The sequence below is a fragment of the Anser anser genome (genome assembly GCF_964211835.1).
Source record: "Anser anser genome assembly, chromosome: 1".
Classification (NCBI taxonomy): domain Eukaryota; kingdom Metazoa; phylum Chordata; class Aves; order Anseriformes; family Anatidae; genus Anser; species Anser anser.
This window is the reverse complement of record NC_139720.1, coordinates 150,895,884-150,914,874: the sequence shown is the minus strand read 5'-3', so window position 1 is coordinate 150,914,874 and position 18,991 is coordinate 150,895,884. Positions and strand designations below refer to the sequence as shown.

At 39.8% G+C, this 18,991-nt stretch overlaps 2 protein-coding genes across 9 annotated transcripts; one reads left to right on the top strand and one right to left on the bottom strand.

Annotated features, from left to right (window-relative positions):
• Nucleotides 1-1,062: 1,062 nt before the first annotated feature.
• Nucleotides 1,063-5,117, bottom strand: LIG4 (DNA ligase 4). Of its 3 annotated transcripts, none has more exons than XM_083845901.1 (2): nt 4,986-5,117; nt 1,063-4,669 (listed from the first exon to the last, which is right to left on the bottom strand). In XM_083845901.1, exon 2 carries the CDS (start codon nt 4,651-4,653, stop codon nt 1,915-1,917), a length of 2,739 nt encoding a protein of 912 aa, XP_083702027.1. In that variant the 5' UTR covers nt 4,654-4,669; nt 4,986-5,117; the 3' UTR covers nt 1,063-1,914. The 3 variants fall into 3 exon arrangements, with proteins under 3 accessions (XP_083702027.1, XP_083702028.1, XP_083702029.1); XM_083845902.1 differs by having other exon boundaries at nt 4,982-5,111; XM_083845903.1 differs by lacking the exon at nt 4,986-5,117 and adding an exon at nt 4,762-4,828.
• Nucleotides 5,117-13,214, top strand: ABHD13 (abhydrolase domain containing 13). 6 transcript variants are annotated; one of them, XM_083845922.1, is made up of 4 exons: nt 5,260-5,376; nt 7,005-7,040; nt 8,591-8,872; nt 12,017-13,214. In XM_083845922.1, exons 3-4 carry the CDS (start codon nt 8,758-8,760, stop codon nt 13,063-13,065), a joined length of 1,164 nt encoding a protein of 387 aa, XP_083702048.1. In that variant the 5' UTR covers nt 5,260-5,376; nt 7,005-7,040; nt 8,591-8,757; the 3' UTR covers nt 13,066-13,214. The 6 variants fall into 6 exon arrangements, with proteins under 6 accessions (XP_083702052.1, XP_083702051.1, XP_083702053.1 ...); XM_083845924.1 differs by having other exon boundaries at nt 5,264-5,376; nt 8,591-8,716; XM_083845926.1 differs by lacking the exon at nt 8,591-8,872 and having other exon boundaries at nt 5,117-5,315.
• The last annotated feature ends 5,777 nt before the right edge of the window (nt 13,215-18,991 follow it).

Below are 18,991 nucleotides of genomic sequence, written 5' to 3'. Positions count from 1 at the left end.
CAGCAGGTCCTGAAAGTTGCTCTCCTCTCCTTTCTCCTTCACTCACAGCATTTTTAAAAAGTTGCAGAGAATAGGAACTATACCAAACTTTTCCCTGAAACTGCAAGGTCTACAGTCCTTTTTTCTCTTAACTCACTATTCTTTCTCAAACTCCTACACAAACATCATCTTAAAATAAATTTCATATTACAGTGTAAATTAGGTTTGCTTTCAAAACAAGTGGCTATTTAAAAAAAATAAAATAAAAAACAGCTTTACACAAAATATAAATAAGCCAAGAAACCTTCACCTACAAAATCCCCATTTTTAGACATATAAATGTTATTAAGAAAACAGGAGTATTTGCTGCAATAAAAAGTACAAGAGTACAATGCTCTGTAATCAGAGGAGGTCCTCTGAAAGTTCAAACATCAGGCAAATGTTTTAGCATTTTCATTCCAGCTTTTCCTTTTTGTTGAATGCTGTTTTTGATGTGTGTTGATTACCTAATAATATGGCTAGCTTTATATGCTTTTAAAAAAATGTATATATACATATGCACCTATCAGAATAGATAGACTTTTCTGTTACTGAAGCCCTTTACTAGTCTACATCAGCTCATATAACTACCTACAAATCTCGTCTTCTATTACTGCTTAGACATCATGCCTGAAATTCTCTGCACACCTCCTTCATTACTTTTTACCTGTTTAGAATATTTTGAATAAGGGACCTCCAAATGCTTACACTAACTATAAGAGATAAGAATAAACTCCCTCCCAAATAGCCTAACATTTCCCAATTCTTTTTACAGCAATTTTTAAATGAATGCAACCACAAAAAGCATTGAACAAATAGCTCAGACAGAAACTGGTTCTTTGGGATCAGCCCCAAACCCGTTCTGTTTGATACCTTGCGTAACAAGCACTGAGGCCTGAACCTCTCTCCCTATGCAAATTTAATGCAAAGTTATCTAGGTGTAAAATGAGAAACTCTTTCATGCTTTTCAAGAGTTAGTTCTCACTAAAAAAAAAAAAATCACCACCACCACCACAACAACAAAAACACAAAGCACACCAGGCAGACTTCAAAAATATATTTCTTTAATAATTTAATATATATATATATATATATTGAACTAGATATTTGGAAATTCATCTCATTACTGAAATAGCTTACAGAACTAATTTTTGAAAGGTAAACAAAATTAAGAGTAAAAGCGTCACTCTAATGCTTGACAGTTTAACTGCAACTGTAATGGGTAAGGACATCATTACAGTTAAGTTAACGATCTGTAGTTTAGATACATTAGTAAGTATTAGTTCATTAGCACCTCAATATGAAGTTTAGGTTTCACTGTACATTTACTTATAAAAAGAAACACGAGATCAATGCAATGTCCTAAAACCAAAGTGCTACTGAGGCTACATGGAGCTTAACACTAAAAACAGTGTAAACAAATTAAAACACTACAAAGAAGGTTTATAAATTACTGAATTATGTAGCATACGGAATATACACAATATCACTTTTACAAAAACATGAAAGTGATTGCAAATCAATAAATAAACATATTAAACAGTAGAATTTCCATAAAATACTGAATCATTGGCTCCATTCTGAACCACCGAGAACAACACTATCAATAGTTAGGAATTCTCTTAGAAGAAATTAGATCTCCTCTGAGACCTGTATGTGAAGTAAAAGGCTTACATTATTTATCTTGTGGCTTCTTATTCCCCCTCCAGCACAGCTTAGCATCCTCTTGCTTCCACAACAGTATAACGAATCTTCCTCTAATTTCAAAAAATACAATCATTGTTTAACCACAGGTTTAATAAGACATGAAAACACACAGAAAAATTAGGAAAATACATTATACCCGAGTCCAATCAAGTCAACAAGAATGCTTTTGCTCCAAGATTAAAAACTACTTTAAATCAAGTACTGATTTTCATTCTTTGGGACTCCTTCCTTCACTGACTCTGTTACCCACAGCTCAGATACAATTTTAAATTTTTTCCCAAATGTTCTCCTGAGTGCTTTCATCTCTTCTACCCGGGAATGATCTTCTCCTATAATGACATGGGAGACACCTTCTTCAAGGCAAGACACTACTTTTGCACCATGAAAACGGAGCTCCAAAGCTCTAATTGATAGTCTTGTTCCATGGATTTTGGTTCTGGGTTCGTTAACAATAGCATAACAGTCCACATAAATAGTGTTTCCTCTGAATATACTGAGTTGACAGCTGTTCCATGAGTAACGTTCTTCTAACTCAGCAATCACGTCCAAGGGCATCATCTTATTATCCTTCATTCTTGAGAATACTTCCTTGAGTTGTGCAACATCTGTATCTGCTGTGTAGCTGTCTCCATAGCAATCATACTCACGAGCAAAATGTTCTTTAGTGTCAGGGGACATGTGAATCATAACGGCTGGCTGCCAAGGTACAAGCATTTTGGACTGAAAACACTGCAGAAGCCACTCTGCCTTCACCACATCATATTTGTTGGAAGCAATGATGTTTTTCACTCTGACGTTCTCAGCTCCCGCAATGACACAGTAAGTGTCTGGTCCAGGGTTCTGTACCACGCTGCCACCACATTCGGCTATTCGGCTTTCCAGTTCAGATTTGGAGTGTTTTCCTGTGCCTGTCATAACACAAAACTCTACGTCTTCAAACACATTTGAAACCTTGTTTACATTGGAAAGATCAGGAGCTTTAAACTGCTCGGCTATTCCGATTACCTTCTTCACCTTCGATACAGTTTTCCTTTTCTTCTCTTGTGGCTCATCGTATTCGTCAATATGAAGGTGCTTGGACGCCAGCTTCCCCTCTGCTCTACTTCTGAGATCTGCGAGCATGTCCAAAGTCATGCATTCATACCATTCTTTGTCCTCTCTTATTTTCTCAATTCGGGGAAATCTCAAGGTACAGTCAGTTTTGTACATATCGCTGTTAACAATCTCAGCTGCCTTGACCTGAACGATGACGGAGTTACAAGGTTCAATGTACACTTCAGGTTTTTCAATGCCACACAAAATATTACAGGGAGGGTCCCTCCTATGGTAGGGCTTCCAGTGTTTAGCCAGTTTCAAACCCAGATCATACAACTCCTTCATAGTGTAGCCAGAGCCAATGCGACAAATAGAGTGGAAAACAGTAGGTTTTTCATTTGGAGCCGGAGTCTCTGCAATCGCACACAGAAAATGAGACATCATTCCACCACGTAAGCCCTTTCCCCAGTAACCACCAACGATCAGAAGGTCAAGCTCGTCCATCAGCCCATTGACGTATTCCGGCTTGATTTTTAACCAGCCTTCCCCACGTTTGTCAGGCTTGTAGGTGGACATGGGATCCTTGACCATAATCCCTTCCTCTCTGTTATCGATCGCTTCATTTAAAGCATCAATTACTTCTTTTCTCGTTCTGGCAGTTTTTTTATGTACGACATGTATCCTGCCAGTTACTGGGGTAAATACATTGCTTAAGATCTCGTACCTTTTGCTCAGCGCTTCATGACCCAACTTCTGATCGTTAACCATCAGCACATCAAACACACAGAAGCAGGTCTGCAGATCAGAGTCCTCCACCATTCGTTTTATGTCAAATTTGTTTCCTTTTTGCATGAAGGTTTGTGTCTCAGGATTGTAAGCCATCATTTCACCATCAAGAATGCAATTTTGTATGTTGTCTTTAAATACCTTATGAATAAATGGCGTTAGTGAGCCATCAAGGGGGGAAGCGCCAAATTGCTGCGTATAGTCAAACCCATTTCTAGAAAAATATTTATACACATCGCCGTCTTTGTGCATCTGTATACGTTCACCATCCAGTTTAGTTTCTATGTAGAATGTCTGGTTACTCATTTGTTTCTCAATTTGCTGGACATCGGCAATAGCAGCAAGCATTGGCTTAAAGGCAGAAAATAACATGATAGAAACATCGCTAAGTGAGACAGTGGGATCATGCAATTGTCTACAAACTTTTTCCAAATCTGTCGTGACATTGTGTAATTCAACAGCATCGGGGTGAAAAATGGAAAATATAGTTTGTTGACTAATGCCCAGTTTTAGATCCTTTATAATCATCCGGATGAGCCACTTTTGCTCAAGCGCTGTGCTCTGGGTAATTAACTGAAGAAGGCTTTTCTTTAACAGCCCCTTGTTTCTAGCAGCATTGTTGTTAGCTATGGCATCTAACAGTTCGTTGACCTGTTCCACTGTCAGCCTGCCTCGTTTGGGGCTCCTAGGTTTTAACACAAAGTATGCAATCATGGCAAAGTCTCCAGCATCTCCACGCGAACCGGCAGGTGTCCTGTAGTTTAAAAGCTTCGCAGCGTCTTTCCCATCTTTTGGCAAATTGAGCAGCTCAATGTACAGCTTCGCGAGCATGGTTTCCTTAATCCCATACGCCATCCTTTCCCTCTCCAACTGCGGGAGAATGAGTCGCATCGCCGGATAAAACGAATCGGTGACATCCTTCTCCTTCTGGTGAAGAGCGTGGTGGAAGTTTCTCCACGAGTCCAGGAAGTCCTTGAAATACTTGGTTTTCTCCGGCCGGGACTTGCAGGCCTGCATCCGCTCCAGGGTGGCGCACAGATCCGCAAAGGGCACGTGCGAGGCGACCGTCCTGCGAGGAGACGGCTGCGGGGCGGGCGGGGAAGCCATCCGAGGCCCTTCCTCGCTAAAACGGGAAAAAATGTACAAAATATTTATTTATAGATATATATACGTATAGATATACAAAACGTCTGCGTGTTTTTAGTGAGGATTCACCGGGTTTCTGCGGTTCCTAAGTACAATGCAACGGCCCCCTTGCCTTGACGCCCTCCCTCCCCCTGTCCCTCCCCCCTCCCCCCGAGTTCCGTTGCCAGGGCAACGCAACGGCCCCCCCCCCCCCCCCCCCCCTGCAGCGGAGCGCGGGAAGGCGGCCCGGGGGGAGGGGCAGGGGGATAGGGAAGGGAGAAAGAAAGGGCCTGGCGACCCCAGAGCGGACCTACGCGGAGCCAGTGAAGCGCCGCTGAAGCCCGCAGCCCCGGCGGCCGCCCCTCGCCCCTTTGCTCCGGAAGGGGAGGAGCGCGGCCGCGGTGTCTGCGGGGCGTTCCCCCCCCCACACGCAGTGGTTCGGTCCGACGCGGAGGGGAGGGGAAGGGGGAGAGGTGACCGCGACGGCCGCGCATGCGCAGTGAGCGCTGCCGCGGGGGCGACGGCGGCGGGGCCCGGGGCGGCAGGGCCCCGTGAGGGGAGGAGGAAGCGGAAGCGGGGACGGCAGAGCCTGCGCCGGAAGCGGAAGCGGCGGCGGGCGGCTTCCTGCCTGGGCAGCGGCGGAGGTCGGAGCTGGGGGCCGCGCTCGCCCGGGGCTGCGGCGGCGGCCGCGGGAGGATGAGGCGGGTGCGTCCCGTGGGCGGCCCGCGGGGGCTGCGAAAGGGGGCGGGAGGTGCCTGGGGAACCCCCGGGGGAGAGGGGGGGAGGTTGTGGGCCGGGAGCTGCCGGCTCCCGGTGCGGGGTGCCGGGTTCGTGGCGGGTGAGCACCGCGCAGACGAAGCGGGGCGTTTGCTTGGGGTAAGAACGGGGATGGCTTCTTTGGGGGCTTTGGGACTGCAGCAGGAGGTGTTGGGGGCCGTGCCTGCTGAACGGCTCGGGAGCTGCTACGGTAACTGCCCTCGGTCTCGCTGGGTTTGTCTCGTTAACGCGGTGCCACCGGTAACTGAAGATGTGCGTGGGGGAGTCGTTGGGGATCCTCAATAGCGTGAGGGGGAGAAGCATGATGAGAGTTACGGGGACTACGTTTTCAGTTCTGGGTGTGCATCACTCTGTGGGAGTGCGCCTGGTAGGAGAGGTGGCCTTCTAGTTCCAACAAGCAGCCCGTGAGGTTCTGAGGCTGGGTTGTGCATGCTCTACTTTTTCAGTAGGCGTAGATACTCAATTGGGAGTAGCTACTTTGCTTTAACTTTTGTATGAGAGTTTTTCTGTGAGATCAACAGTTACCTAAAAAGAGGCTATAGTGATGTGGGGATCGGTCTCTTGTCTCAGGCACCAAGCGTTAAGGTGAGAGGAGTTGGCCTTAAGTTGCACCAGGGGAGGTTTAGGTTGGATATCAGGAAGAACTTCCTCACTGAAAGGGTTGTGAAGTATTGGAATAGGCTTCCCCGGGAAGTGCTTGAATCGCCATCCCTGAAGGTCTTCAAAAAATGTGTAGATGTAGTGCTCAGTGGGTGGGCTTGGCAGTGCTAGGTTAAAGGTTGGAGCAGATGATCTTAGAGGTCTTTTCCTAAATGATTCTAGGGTTTTAGTACTAAGAAAGCATAGTTTTCCTGTCTTTATTAAATTTCTTGTAGGTTTTCTTTAAGACAAGTTTCTCTTGCAAATGTCACTTTTGATAGCTGAGGACTCTTGCTGCGTAAGGAAGTCTTTTGATGTATGAGTAAATGTAAAATTTGTATAAAGCTTGTCTGTGTCTAGAGAAGGTGGAGTGCACAAATCTCTCCAGGTTTTTTTTCTGTATTCTTAAAGCTAGCACATTCGTTTGTTTCAAAACCATAATGAAATCCTAAGGGCTGCAGTGACTGCTAAAACTTTTTCAAAGCTATTGAAAGAGGGAGCAGCCATAAGCATCTGAATGCTTTTCTTAGATGCAACTTTAAGCATGCAAATACACAGACTAAAAGTTAGCTCTAAGGAGGCAACGTAAATCTAATATAGCTTGATTATTAACTGCTATATATGTTTTATATTATGTGTTATATGTATAGTCCAGGATACTTCAGCATGGTTCTCAAACTTCATTACCAGCTGGCATTTTCAAGTTTATCAGCTCTTTCAAGCGAGAGCTGAGCTTGACAGGAAGAGCTTGAATATGGTATGCATGGCTTCATCAGTAAAGTAGGTGCATAACTTGTAAGGGTACTGGCTGCTAGCACTTCTTAAGCTTCTGTAAAATAACTGAAGACAAACAGTGATTGTGTGTTTAATTGAAAAAGCAATTTTACTCAAAGTTCCCAAATGGAATTGTCTTTCAGGCAGCAATGAAGCACGGGAAATCATCACATCCAAAGGTAAATGTTTTATAATGTGATTAGTGTGTGAAATTAACAGTTTTAATGTTAAGAATGTAGACAAAGGCAAAAAATACAACCAGATCTGTCACAAATACAAGAGTAATTTCAACTGCTGTTCAAAATGAGTGGATAATTGTTCCCATGCACTTAAGTTTGAACGTAAGTTCTTACGGTCTTCAGTTGATAATGACGTTAAGCATTTAGAATTAGCATTAGGGCACAGCAGAACGATAATGAAACATCTAGGTAATGAATACTTTTTTCTTCTTCAGAATTTTTGTTGTCCCGAGTGATTTATATTCTGAGTAGTTGCGTTAAGTATGGGATGTGTAGCTCACCTGACAGAACACAGAGGTCTGTCTGTGGTGATATATCCTGATCCTGGACAGTGGGTTCAGCAGTGGAGATAGATACAAGGATGTGTGCATGCACCAATATATGTGTTTATCCCTGTGGGATGAGATTGAGACTCAAGGCTGTCAAATTTCACTTCTGCTTTGAGATGCAGCACAGTTCTATAGCTTTGTAAACAGAATTGGTTATTAATGGTCTTTGAACAAGGTGGGTTGTTTGAGGCACAGCAGCACTCTGGCTGAGTCTTACTTTCAGTTAATTCTGAACATTGACTTCCACCAAGCTGCTGTTCTTCTGTGTTAAAGTTTCTGCCATAGAGCTTTGTATTTCAATTCTGTCTTGTCTCATAAATTTACAAGCATCATCAATAAACTTGGAGGAACTACTGCCATTCACAAAGGCTAGCCTCCCTAATATAGCTTTACCAGAGGGATAGGAGGAAATGGGAAGTAGTTAGATGCTAGACAAAATACTTCTGATCATGCTTGTGGCTAAGAAAGCACTATCTGTGAGGGGAGAGCAGAAGACCCGGGTTTATGTAGTCCGGATAAACCGAAGGTAGGTTACGTATTTGGAGGTTAATAAACATTGAACTAGAAGTAATGAGTTTGTTACTCAATCTTTCTTGCTGTTAAGTATTGGGAAATATTTTCCAGTAGCTAAGAGCAAGTAGCAGCTTATGTTTAAACTTCCGTTAATATAAAAGTTATCCATGAAAACATCTACCAGATAAAAACACTGACTTACTGACTTACATGCCAAATTAAAAAAAAAAAAATACTTTCCATATGCTTTTTTCATATCCTCTGCCATGAATGGGATTATGCACTTCACTCATAAGAGAGAAGCAGCAATATGTTTATTGATGAAAATAGTGATTTAGTGAAGTTAAACGAGGTCACTTCATTATTTCCTGCGTAGAGGATAGGGTCAGACTAAAAGCTTCAGGGAGCCCTCACAGTGAGTCACAAAGTTCAGGACGGAGGCCCTTTTGCTGTCCAGACTCCAAAGAGTCTAGATACAACCAGATCCTATCCCAATCCCAGACTTAATGGTTTCTGCCTAAAGGATTATATGCACAATCAATCCTTTTTATCACTTAGCTAAGCCTGCAAAGTTTCAGCATGCTTAACAAGTTACTTGCAATGTTTTAACAAGCTAGCTCTTAGTCACTTACTGAGTATCTGTTGCAGGTAAGGGATCTCTTGATCTCGAGGAGTAACCTTGAGCAGTGTCCCTGCTTAGGGGGAAGATCCTGGCATGCAGCCTGCTGCAGTACAGGAAGCTCAGCGGGCTCTGGACTCTCCCCTGTTTATGGGGTAAGATAACTGACTACTAGCCATGTTTGTAAACCAGCCATATGTGGTTGGTGCGCGCTCCATTAGCTCTTGGATCTATCTCCTGCAAGTCCACCGTGAGCCCAGACGCATTCATTACGGCTGCCACCGATGGTTATCCCCCGAGCTGGCATACAGGTAAAAGGTCAGTTTAGGGGGACAGGGGAGAGTGCACCGCCACAGCCTCTAGCTTGGTTTAAATAATCAGCAGTAATAAAATACTGTTACTGTGTGTGCTGTAAAAGGGGAAAGAAAGAGTGCTTTTTGAGGGGTTAATGTTTTATCTGGCAAATCAGAAAAGGAAACTCGTGGAGAAACCTAGTTTCTCCAGCTGAAACGGAAGGCCTGCTATTGGCCAGCTTGCTGACTTCCCTTGGTTTCAGTATCTCCATCTGTAATACAGGGATGATGTTTCATGCCATCTGTCTGTAGAGCTGTGATACTTCTAAACTTCTAATAGTAGAAGGCAATAAAACTGAGATAATCCTTTTAAATAGTTGGCTGTTCAACAGTATTAATTAGTCGTATTTGCAGGTGACAGAGAAAATGATTTTAAAAGGTCTTATTTTAGAAGACGTAAAGGGTACCTGCTTCTTGCTATAGCTGGGACATCTTAAGGAGGGCTTATGGACTTCTTCATGTAGTCTAGGAACAGAACTAGTCATGGCTAGAAAGAGAAATGTGCTTTTCCAGGTGTCAGGTCCACTGTTTCTTGGTTTGACCAGCTCAGATACTGAAGTCAAAATATATTCTCTTTCCCTCACTTTCTGGCATCCAATTAGTCACAAAATGTAGAGATAAGAGAATTATAGCATGCGCTCTTCATAATTCAATACAGAATTCCTGCATCGTAAGATGTTATACTATAAAGTGTTCGAAAGATAATCATATTGAACTAAAACACAAATATCATCACTCTGTGTACAGAAAGGATATACATGTGCTTTAAATGGAAGTCTGATTCTGTATTAACTTCTACTATTCAGGTCAGAGAAGGTGTGTTTAGAAGGCTTGCTACTTTGGACTCCCCAGAAAGCATGGTTTGTAGCTTTCTTGAGAATGAAGTTGTGTTCCCTTAGTCTTTTCCAGGTCTGTGTGCATGTTTGAGAAACCATAATTTTCCATGCTTGTGACCCTTGATTGGTATTGGAAGGATGCAGGCAAGAACCTGGAAGAAACTTGTATCTTTGTTCTCTCACTAACAAGCCTCCCAGCAAGGTGTGAAATGGACGTGATTCAGGCCTGGTAGCAGATGAAACTAGTGAAGTTCCACATAGCTGGGAAGAAAACCTTAATAGTCAAGCAGTTGTTCATTAGTGCAGGGTAGTCAACCTTTCTGAAATACGTTAGGTGACTACAAAACATGTGGTGGTGTAGTTTACATTTCTGGCTAATTAACATGTTGAACACAAGCTATGTTTCTTCTAAAAGCTGACTGAAATACCGAGTATTTGTTGGGTTGGGGTTTTGGTAGAAAGGAATTGAGTTTGATCTATGAAGTCCTGAGTTTTACTTTTGTTACATATTTGCAGTACTGTAGTAGTCATTTTGTTGAATGAAATGTAATAGCACCTTGGTAATATGGAGCTGGGTTGAGTTCTAGTTGTAGGATGCATTGGCTTTTCTACTCTGGTAGAAAAGCGTTTATATATACACATATCAGAAGTAGTCACATAGCAGCAGTATCTCAGAGTTGTATAATACTCAGTAGTATTGTCCTAGAAAACAGGAAGCTATGTGCAAGGGAAGCTAACATAGCTTACAAAGCCATCAGAGTATGTCTCCAAATACAATCCATAGTGTATGTGGGATAGCCATCTGCAAGACTTGTAATCATCTTATGTAAGATTTTTTTTTACTAGTCATTTTTAATGGTGGGTCTATTTCTCTTTTGTGAACTGCTTGTTGAGAATGAGTTTTTGAGACTTCATTTTGTAACAAAGTAATCAAAATTGCATAGAGGGGGTAAGAGAAGTGTTTTTACTGTGTGGTTATCAATGTTAGCATTCTTAGTCTTCAGTGCAGGAAATGTTAGTCTAGACTACTTCATTAGGGAATTATGTTGGAAATTGAAATACCTACTTCGTGTCTGTCCTAAATGGATCACAAGAATTAAATTTCTATACAGACAATATTTGTGCACACTTGGATTTGGATATTGAACATGAATTCCTCATATTAAAAAAAAAAAAACTTGGGATAATTAATCCCTAAACTACTTCATATTTCAGTGGTTCTATATTTGGAATAGATAGACTGTGTAAAAACTTAATTTCACATTGCATGTGGTGAATATATGAGTCTTAAGGTGTAACAGATTTACTTATATATTTGTAATTGTTTTTGTAAAGCAGAGATTGCAGTTTTTCTTGGTATTTTTGCTTACTTGACATATTTGGAGAGTGCAAAGGCTGTGACTACAGAGGTGGTCATTTATATCTTGATCCACAGAGAAGATTTAATCTGTTATCATTGAGCACCACTCTCCTTATTTAATGGTGTACATGTTTGTCATAAGTCTCTTCAGTTCCAGACTACGTAGCAGTTGTCCTTTTCACTGATCAGAGAATAATGCAGGTAGCTGACTGTTTTCAGTCAGCTGTGTGATGATAGTTACGTCATTCAGCTTACTGATCTGTTAGCATAAAACTTATAAGTCAGAACTAATCAGAATATAGCAAAACTTCTGTTATAAATTTAAGTACAGTGTGGGATCTTGCTGTAGTGGTGTCTCTTCTGGTAGGTTTACGTGTTGCTCTATAATCACAGTTAATTGAGATTCTGAAACACAGCTACTAATTGATAGTCGACCCTGTGTGCATTGTTAGCCTTGACTGGTTGCAGAGTGAAGTGCATAGGCTTATTGAATGTTCCTCTTGGCCTTAATCAGTAGCAGCTTAGAAAGAAGAGCTACTTTTGTTTGTGCTCTCTGAATTCTAGATTTACTTACAAGAAGCTTGGACAAACTCATCTGTATGTTTGCTGTCTTGGTCAGTAGGGATGACTGAGGGAAAACACTTCATGGTTACACTCTACCAATTTTTGGAGCCACTGTTGGATATTGCCCTTTTGAAACAATGCAAATGTGATTTTGGAAAGTTTTAAAGCCTTGTCTTCGTTTGCTTTCCTACCTGTTTTACAGAACTGAATGTTTTCCAAAAATCCAAAGGAGTTGCACTCCAAGTTTGATGCTTATGCTTTTGTGTAATGTTGACTTTTATGTAATAAAATATCACTTCATTTTTTCCCCCATACTTATACGTCTTTTTTTTTTTTTTACAGGATTTACTTGGAGTAAAAGATCACTGACTACTACAATGGAAAAGTCATGGATGCTTTGGACCTTTGTTGAAAGATGGCTACTAGCTTTGGCTTCCTGGTCTTGGGGTCTCTGCCGTATTTCTCTTTTACCCTTGATAGTAACTTTTCACTTGTATGGAGGCATTATACTACTCATACTGATATTCGTGTCAATAGCAGGTATATTATATAAATTCCAGGATGTGCTGCTTTACTTTCCTGAACAGCCCTCTTCATCACGTCTTTATGTTCCCATGCCTACTGGTATACCACACGAAAATATCTTCATCAAAACCAAAGATGGAGTCCTTCTCAATCTTATTCTGCTGAGATACACAGGGGACAATGCAGCATATTCTCCAACCATCATTTACTTTCATGGCAATGCAGGCAACATTGGCCACAGGTTGCCAAATGCTTTATTAATGCTGGTGAACCTGAAAGTAAACTTAATCCTTGTTGATTATAGAGGGTACGGAAAAAGTGAAGGAGAAGCAAGTGAAGAAGGTTTGTACTTAGATTCTGAGGCTGTGTTAGACTATGTGATGACTCGGTCCGATCTTGATAAAACAAAAATTTTTCTCTTTGGCCGTTCCCTGGGGGGAGCAGTAGCTATTCATTTAGCTTCTGAAAATTCCCATAGGATTTCTGCCATCATGGTCGAGAACACCTTTCTTAGCATCCCACACATGGCCAGCACTTTATTTTCTTTCTTTCCGATGAGATACCTTCCCTTATGGTGCTACAAAAATAAATTTCTGTCCTACAGAAAAATCTCTCAGTGCAGAATGCCTTCACTCTTCATCTCTGGGTTGTCTGACCAGTTAATTCCACCAGTCATGATGAAGCAACTTTATGAATTATCCCCAGCTCGGACTAAGAGATTGGCAATTTTTCCTGATGGAACTCATAATGACACTTGGCAGTGCCAGGGATATTTCACTGCACTTGAACAGTTCATCAAAGAAGTAATAAAGAGTCACTCCCCTGAAGAAATGGCGAAAACGTCATCTAATGTAACAATAATATAACTGATATTCTTCTTTGGGGTCGGGGGAGTACCTGCACTGTACCTTGGTTTGTGAAAAGTGGTGAAAGAATGTCAATTTTTACATGTGTGTCATGTCTGTACTTGCCTAAAGAGTGAAATTAAAGTTGGAAAGGTCTGATGCTTTATTAAGATGTTCCAGATAACTTTTACATTTGCAGCATTGTAAATGAACCATTTTGTCTTTCTCATACTTTTTTGATATGTCCATATAGTCCATTTGTTTGATATGTACAACAGATGCTATTAAAAGAAAAAAAAAACTTGCTACAAGAGTAGTACAGAACATATTAGTTTAGAACAGTGGGAGGCTTCAATGCTGTATGTGTGAGCTTTTTGGACAATCATGGTTAGCACAATGATTTGTTGTTTCTCTTAGAGTTTATTTAAAGTGTGCCATGCATGAGATAGTGTTTTATTCCTTGAAACTTTATATTATGCAAGATGGGAAGTCTTTAATGTGCTAAATAATATAAAATAACATTAATGGTAGAGTATACTTACAGGTATACTATCCTCAGTTATTACTTTTTTTAATGGTTATGCATACATATATAGATCAAACTGCAACTGAAGAGGAAAAGACACTTTCCCTGTTTTCATTTTACTGTTTGCATTTTAGTGTTGCCCATAAAGTTGTATGTGCCTAAACATTATGGCTGGTGGATTTTGCCCAGACAATTTCTTCACAGAAAATAGAAGTAGCCCTTAAAAAAAAAACAGGCAGTGTAATTTAACTTTTAAAGCTCTTGTCCACCCCAAGCTCACATCATTAACTTACAGTCAAACTATTTATTGCTGTTGTCGGCCTGTGCACTTGAGGTGAGATTTCCCAGGCAGGATGGTGTGTGTGATAGAAGTATCACAAGGTAAAAGTATTCCATTTGTGTTTGGGTTTAGGCTGGTTTAGTTACAAGTCTGTGCACTTTGTTTTCTTTTGGAGGTATAAATAAATCAAATAATTACCAATGATCACATGATTAGACAGTAAAGTACACAGCTGTTACAATGAGGATAATATTTAGCAGACCTAAGTTTAGTTAATCTGAGAGAGAACATTTACTTTCATACTTTTATCCATCTGCTTACAAATCTTTTACAGTGAAGGTAGCCTATCCATTAGCAGTAGAACTGAGTTTTCTTGTACTGAGACTTTTGAAGGTCTCACCACTTCAAACCAGCAATACTAAAATCGAGAGCTTGATTGTGACTGAATGGTTTTTTTTGGCTTCAGAGTGTCCTAATTCTGGGTAGTTATATCAAAAGTTATATGGTATTAGTTCAGTTTATTGGGGTGTGTTGTGTAAATCTCTTCTACAGGATTAATTGCTTATCTGCTGCAGCTGATAATTTGCCTCTTCAAAATATTTTTATGGGAAGGAACTGTGGAAAATCTTCCACAAAATCTGTACAATTCCCCTTCAGATTAAATTTTTTTTTTTTTTGCCATGATGCCCTGATTCAGAAAAGTATCTCAGCACGCACTTAAAATCTGTTTCCTTACGGACAGTGGTATTTTAAGCTTGTGCTTAAGTTCTCTTGTTGAATAAAACTATTTTCCTGAACTGGTGCTTTAATAGTTACACCTCCAATTTACAGTTTTACTTTCACTTATGTATTGTCAGAGTTGAAGGTAGGGTGATACATCTTTTACTACAAAAACTTAAATGTGATCTTTTTTTTTTTTTTAATAAACACATACATACCAGAAGTTGCTGCTATCTCTGGTAAGTATCTTTCATCATCCTATTACTAAGATTTGTTTACAAACGATTGAAAAAGGTATAGGAGAAAAAAAAACACTTTTGGACCTGTAGACTTAAACCATGGTAGACAGAGCATAGTTTTGAATCTAGTGATTTCTGATGTTCAGTGGTGACAGTGGAGGGAGGGGGGACAAGGTATTGGTGTAGTTTGGATTGGGAAGGTTGGGGAGAGGTGTCTATATAGCAAGAAGTTAATAGACATAGTATTCCCTTTCTGTGATGTATCCTAAAACAATACTAAGTACTTCCATCATCTCTGATCCATTGTTTCAGCTGTTTCATGTTGCTTTAGAATTCAGGTGGAGGGATAAAGGAGAGAAAAGGAAGATGGAGGGCAAGTACTGCTTTTTCTGAAAACAAGTTAACAAAGCCAAAAACTAATTACTTGTTGGAGGCTGCATGCAGACAAATAGTTGTTTCAGAAGTTGTCATAATTTGACATTAAACATCATTGTGTCTTTCATAAAATGTGGATTTCCAAAATAACAGGACTTTTTACACTGCTCCACACTAATCAAATACGTTCAAAAACCTCACACAAAATCACTGCCAGTACCCTTCCAACCTTCTGCATTATGTGTCACTTCTGTACAAATAAAGTATTCACGTTTGGGTCCACAGTTAAGTCAATGTCAAATGTATGGCCTTGGATTATGGAAATCAGGAGCTGTTCATAGTGCACTGTATCTAAACATTACTTTTGATTATCAAGCCATATCTTTTCACTATAGTGTCTGCAGGACCTAAAAATGCCTGGTTTTACAAAGTATCAGGTATGCTCTCATCATATATGCATACTTAATGTGGTTTCTTCCAGCTTCCACATAAGCACGTTTTTGCTTCTCCCGTAATACGTTGGACACACACGCTTGTAGCTGAATACCTGTTCTATTTTTTCATTGTGTTGGCTGTGGAATCCACTGAAAGAAAATAGGAAGGAAATAATTATGCAAATTTTCCAATGCTGTAAATATGATCTAAAGGAGGGAGAAGGGGGAAGAAGCTTGTTGCTGACAAGACTTGTTTTTGTTTTGTGGTCTGTGATGGCAACCTATGGTTTGCTGCTGAAAGCCATTTTCAGACAGTTCATTACAAGAATCAGTAGTAACAGCTTTAAATTGCCAAAAACATTATGATACTTTTGCATTAATGCTATTATATATTTTCCCATACCAGTTCTCCATTTGTGTATAGATGTTTCCTAAGTGTTTGTCTTATGTATACATACGTTTCTAGTTTAGGAAGAGGAAGTTGACATATTTTTACAGGTTTGTAAGAAAGCCTCTTGGCTTGAATATACTCTTTAAAGGAATTGTCTCTTTTATAAGAGGAACTTGCTTAAGGATTTTTATTTTTTTTTTTTAAAAAAGTTGGAGGGAAGGGTCAGGAGTTGAACTAGAACAGCTGTAGCTGTAGAGCCCTTGTGAGGAATCATCTACTATGAGACCTTGTATGCGTGGTTTTAATTAGTGGAAATAGTTGAGGCTTCCTACTGACCCAAGTTTACATTCCCAGTGTTTGCTTCTGAACTGTGAAACATAGAGTGATAAACTGTTTTCAGATGAAAAAAAAAAAAAGTTAAGTGAAACAACTGCCCTCATGTCCATTTCTCAGGTAAAATTAGAAATATAGCACAAATGCATTTGGTCAGCTATGGACAATCTCTCAGTTGAAGGGCAAATGGATTAACTATTTATATAGAATATGCATATCAGCGAGTCTTAGCTAATCACTTGTGTCACATTGGAAGTTCATAGTGAAGAATGCAAGGCTGAATTGAGATTCCAAGGTATGGTCTCCTATTAGCAAAGCGATGCTGGCATACCTCCATTTGTATTTCATAATTTAATTCTTGAGAAGTATATTTTTATTTTTGTTAATGACAGGTGATTTTGCTAAGGGCACTCCTGCCAAATACAAAATCAGTGCCTCCTGCATGTAGTGGGATCAGCCTGGTGTATCCAGACCACTCTGGATCCACTAATCTAATCCACTGTAAATTAAGAATAATTTACAATACCATCCTGCTTGTATAATTTAGAGTAGAATCCACAAGAGTGTAGATAGAGAAAGTATATATTCAAATTCTAAATAACATATTTTGAATTCAGGAACACTCGCTGAATAAATGATGCAAGCTTTCTATTTGGTTTTTCTTTAGTGTATAGTTAAAGGAGAAATGTCTTTTAAAGTATTCTTAAGTTTTGTAGACAAAGCATAAATGTAACTGTATATGTGCTAATCGTGGCAAAGTTTTACATTCCCATTCTAGTCTGGTTTTTACAATAAAATTAATTTTACAAAAAAACACACTTCTATTTTTATGTACTGACATATGCAATAAATTGATACATTAAAAGTGCTGTTAATGTCTTGTTCTAGTTTGTGGTATGTCTTCGGTATGAGTACAGGGGTATTTTTGTATGCGTGGTATCTTGTCAGCCTCAGGATATCATTTTCAGTCACTTACAAAACAAACCAGAGCACATGGAATAGACATTTGCATTGTTAGAGGTGGCATTTGTGGAAAGCTATTACAACAGGGGAAAAAGCTGAATTAGAGCTGTCCATCTCTAAGCGTTGTCATATATCCTTGATTTCACCAAGCGTTGGTAAGTAAAACTGATGCTCAGTAGCTTTCCATCACTTTCTATCACCTTCTGCATTTTAAAACTTTTATCTGGGGGACTGAGAGATGGTCTGAACAAGTGGCTTAGGAAATATTTCTAAATGTGCTACTGGTCCTCTAGCAGGCTTATAGGTAACGCACATAGCTGCAGTGGAATACTAAGACTGAGGTGATTTCTACTTCCTTAAAGAGAAATGTGTGATTAATCTTATATCACCTCTGCTGCTATCCCACATTGTTAATGTGAAATACCTGGAAAATAAGGACTTACTGCTGCTTTTTCTGAAGCTGCAAAATGTGTCCTCTCCTGGTTTACTGAAAGGCTTCTAGTTCAATTTCAGACTGATACATAGGAGGTAGGGGACTGGGATGATCTCTTGAAGCTTCATTCAAAATATCTATTGATTTTGAGTGAAATAAAGATATTTCAAATTCTTAAAATATTTTTAATTCTTAAAAAGGAGACAAAACTAGAGAAGCAACTCTACTGGTGGATTTGGGTACTTCATGTGAATAATAGCCTTCCTGAATTAAAAGCAGTTTGGTGTCTTGTGAACAATGTCACTAAACCTTACTTGAGCAGTTCTACTCTGAAGAGTACAAGTCAAGTCTTGCATTTGCTTTTTCTTACATGAAAATTGTAAAGCAGCTGGTCTATGAAAAGCAACATACACTGTGGGCCGAACGCCTCATAAAGTTCCATGTGGTGCTATATTCATTTGCTTAGTATATTATGTGTAGGCCCATATTGACGGAAGTTCAGGATTTCAATTTGCGAGGACTGCCTAAATCACAGTAAAAATCTGTAAATGCATATGAGCATCTAAACAAATGCTAGAAATGAAACCTAAACCAAAGGCAACAGGCCTGCTATCCCTGGAAAAGATCATAGGTAAGATCTTGGGAAAATACTGAACCATTGGCTAAATAAAAATGATTTGCTCCTAAGATATTAAATACGCCTGAACTTTAAATCCTTTGGACCCTTTTCAGGTTCTTAACTTTTGACTTTTTACAGAGTTCTCTCTCTGTAAGTAGATAAGGAAGATAAACTGAATATTTCTGGAATTGTGCTGAAAACATTAATGTGATTAATTTGTTATGCTTCATCTTGAGTGGGTACAGAATAACTCTCCTCTGTCTTGAACAGCAAATTTCCTTTCTCTGAAAAATAATGCAGTGTAAGGGCAGGCATGTTTTTAATGCATTACAGAGCTTGGTTTCACCCATCTACTGACAAATACATCTTTATTAGTCTTAAGCAGTGAGCTGAATAATGTTGTAGCGCAACGGTATAGTTGCTGGCATAAAACCTAACTGTATTCATTTTCCAAGTTCCAGAGAGATGTTGCTGCTAGTTTTGACAAGCAGCTAGGGAGCAGATTTTGCTGCTTGAAGATAGAAAGAAAGGAAGTTCTACAGCTGTTCTGCATTATGCTTACGTCTGGTGTGGGGTAATTATTTACAAAAATGCAAAGTAAAAGGTCAGTCAGAGTACCGTTCCCTTTCTGCCC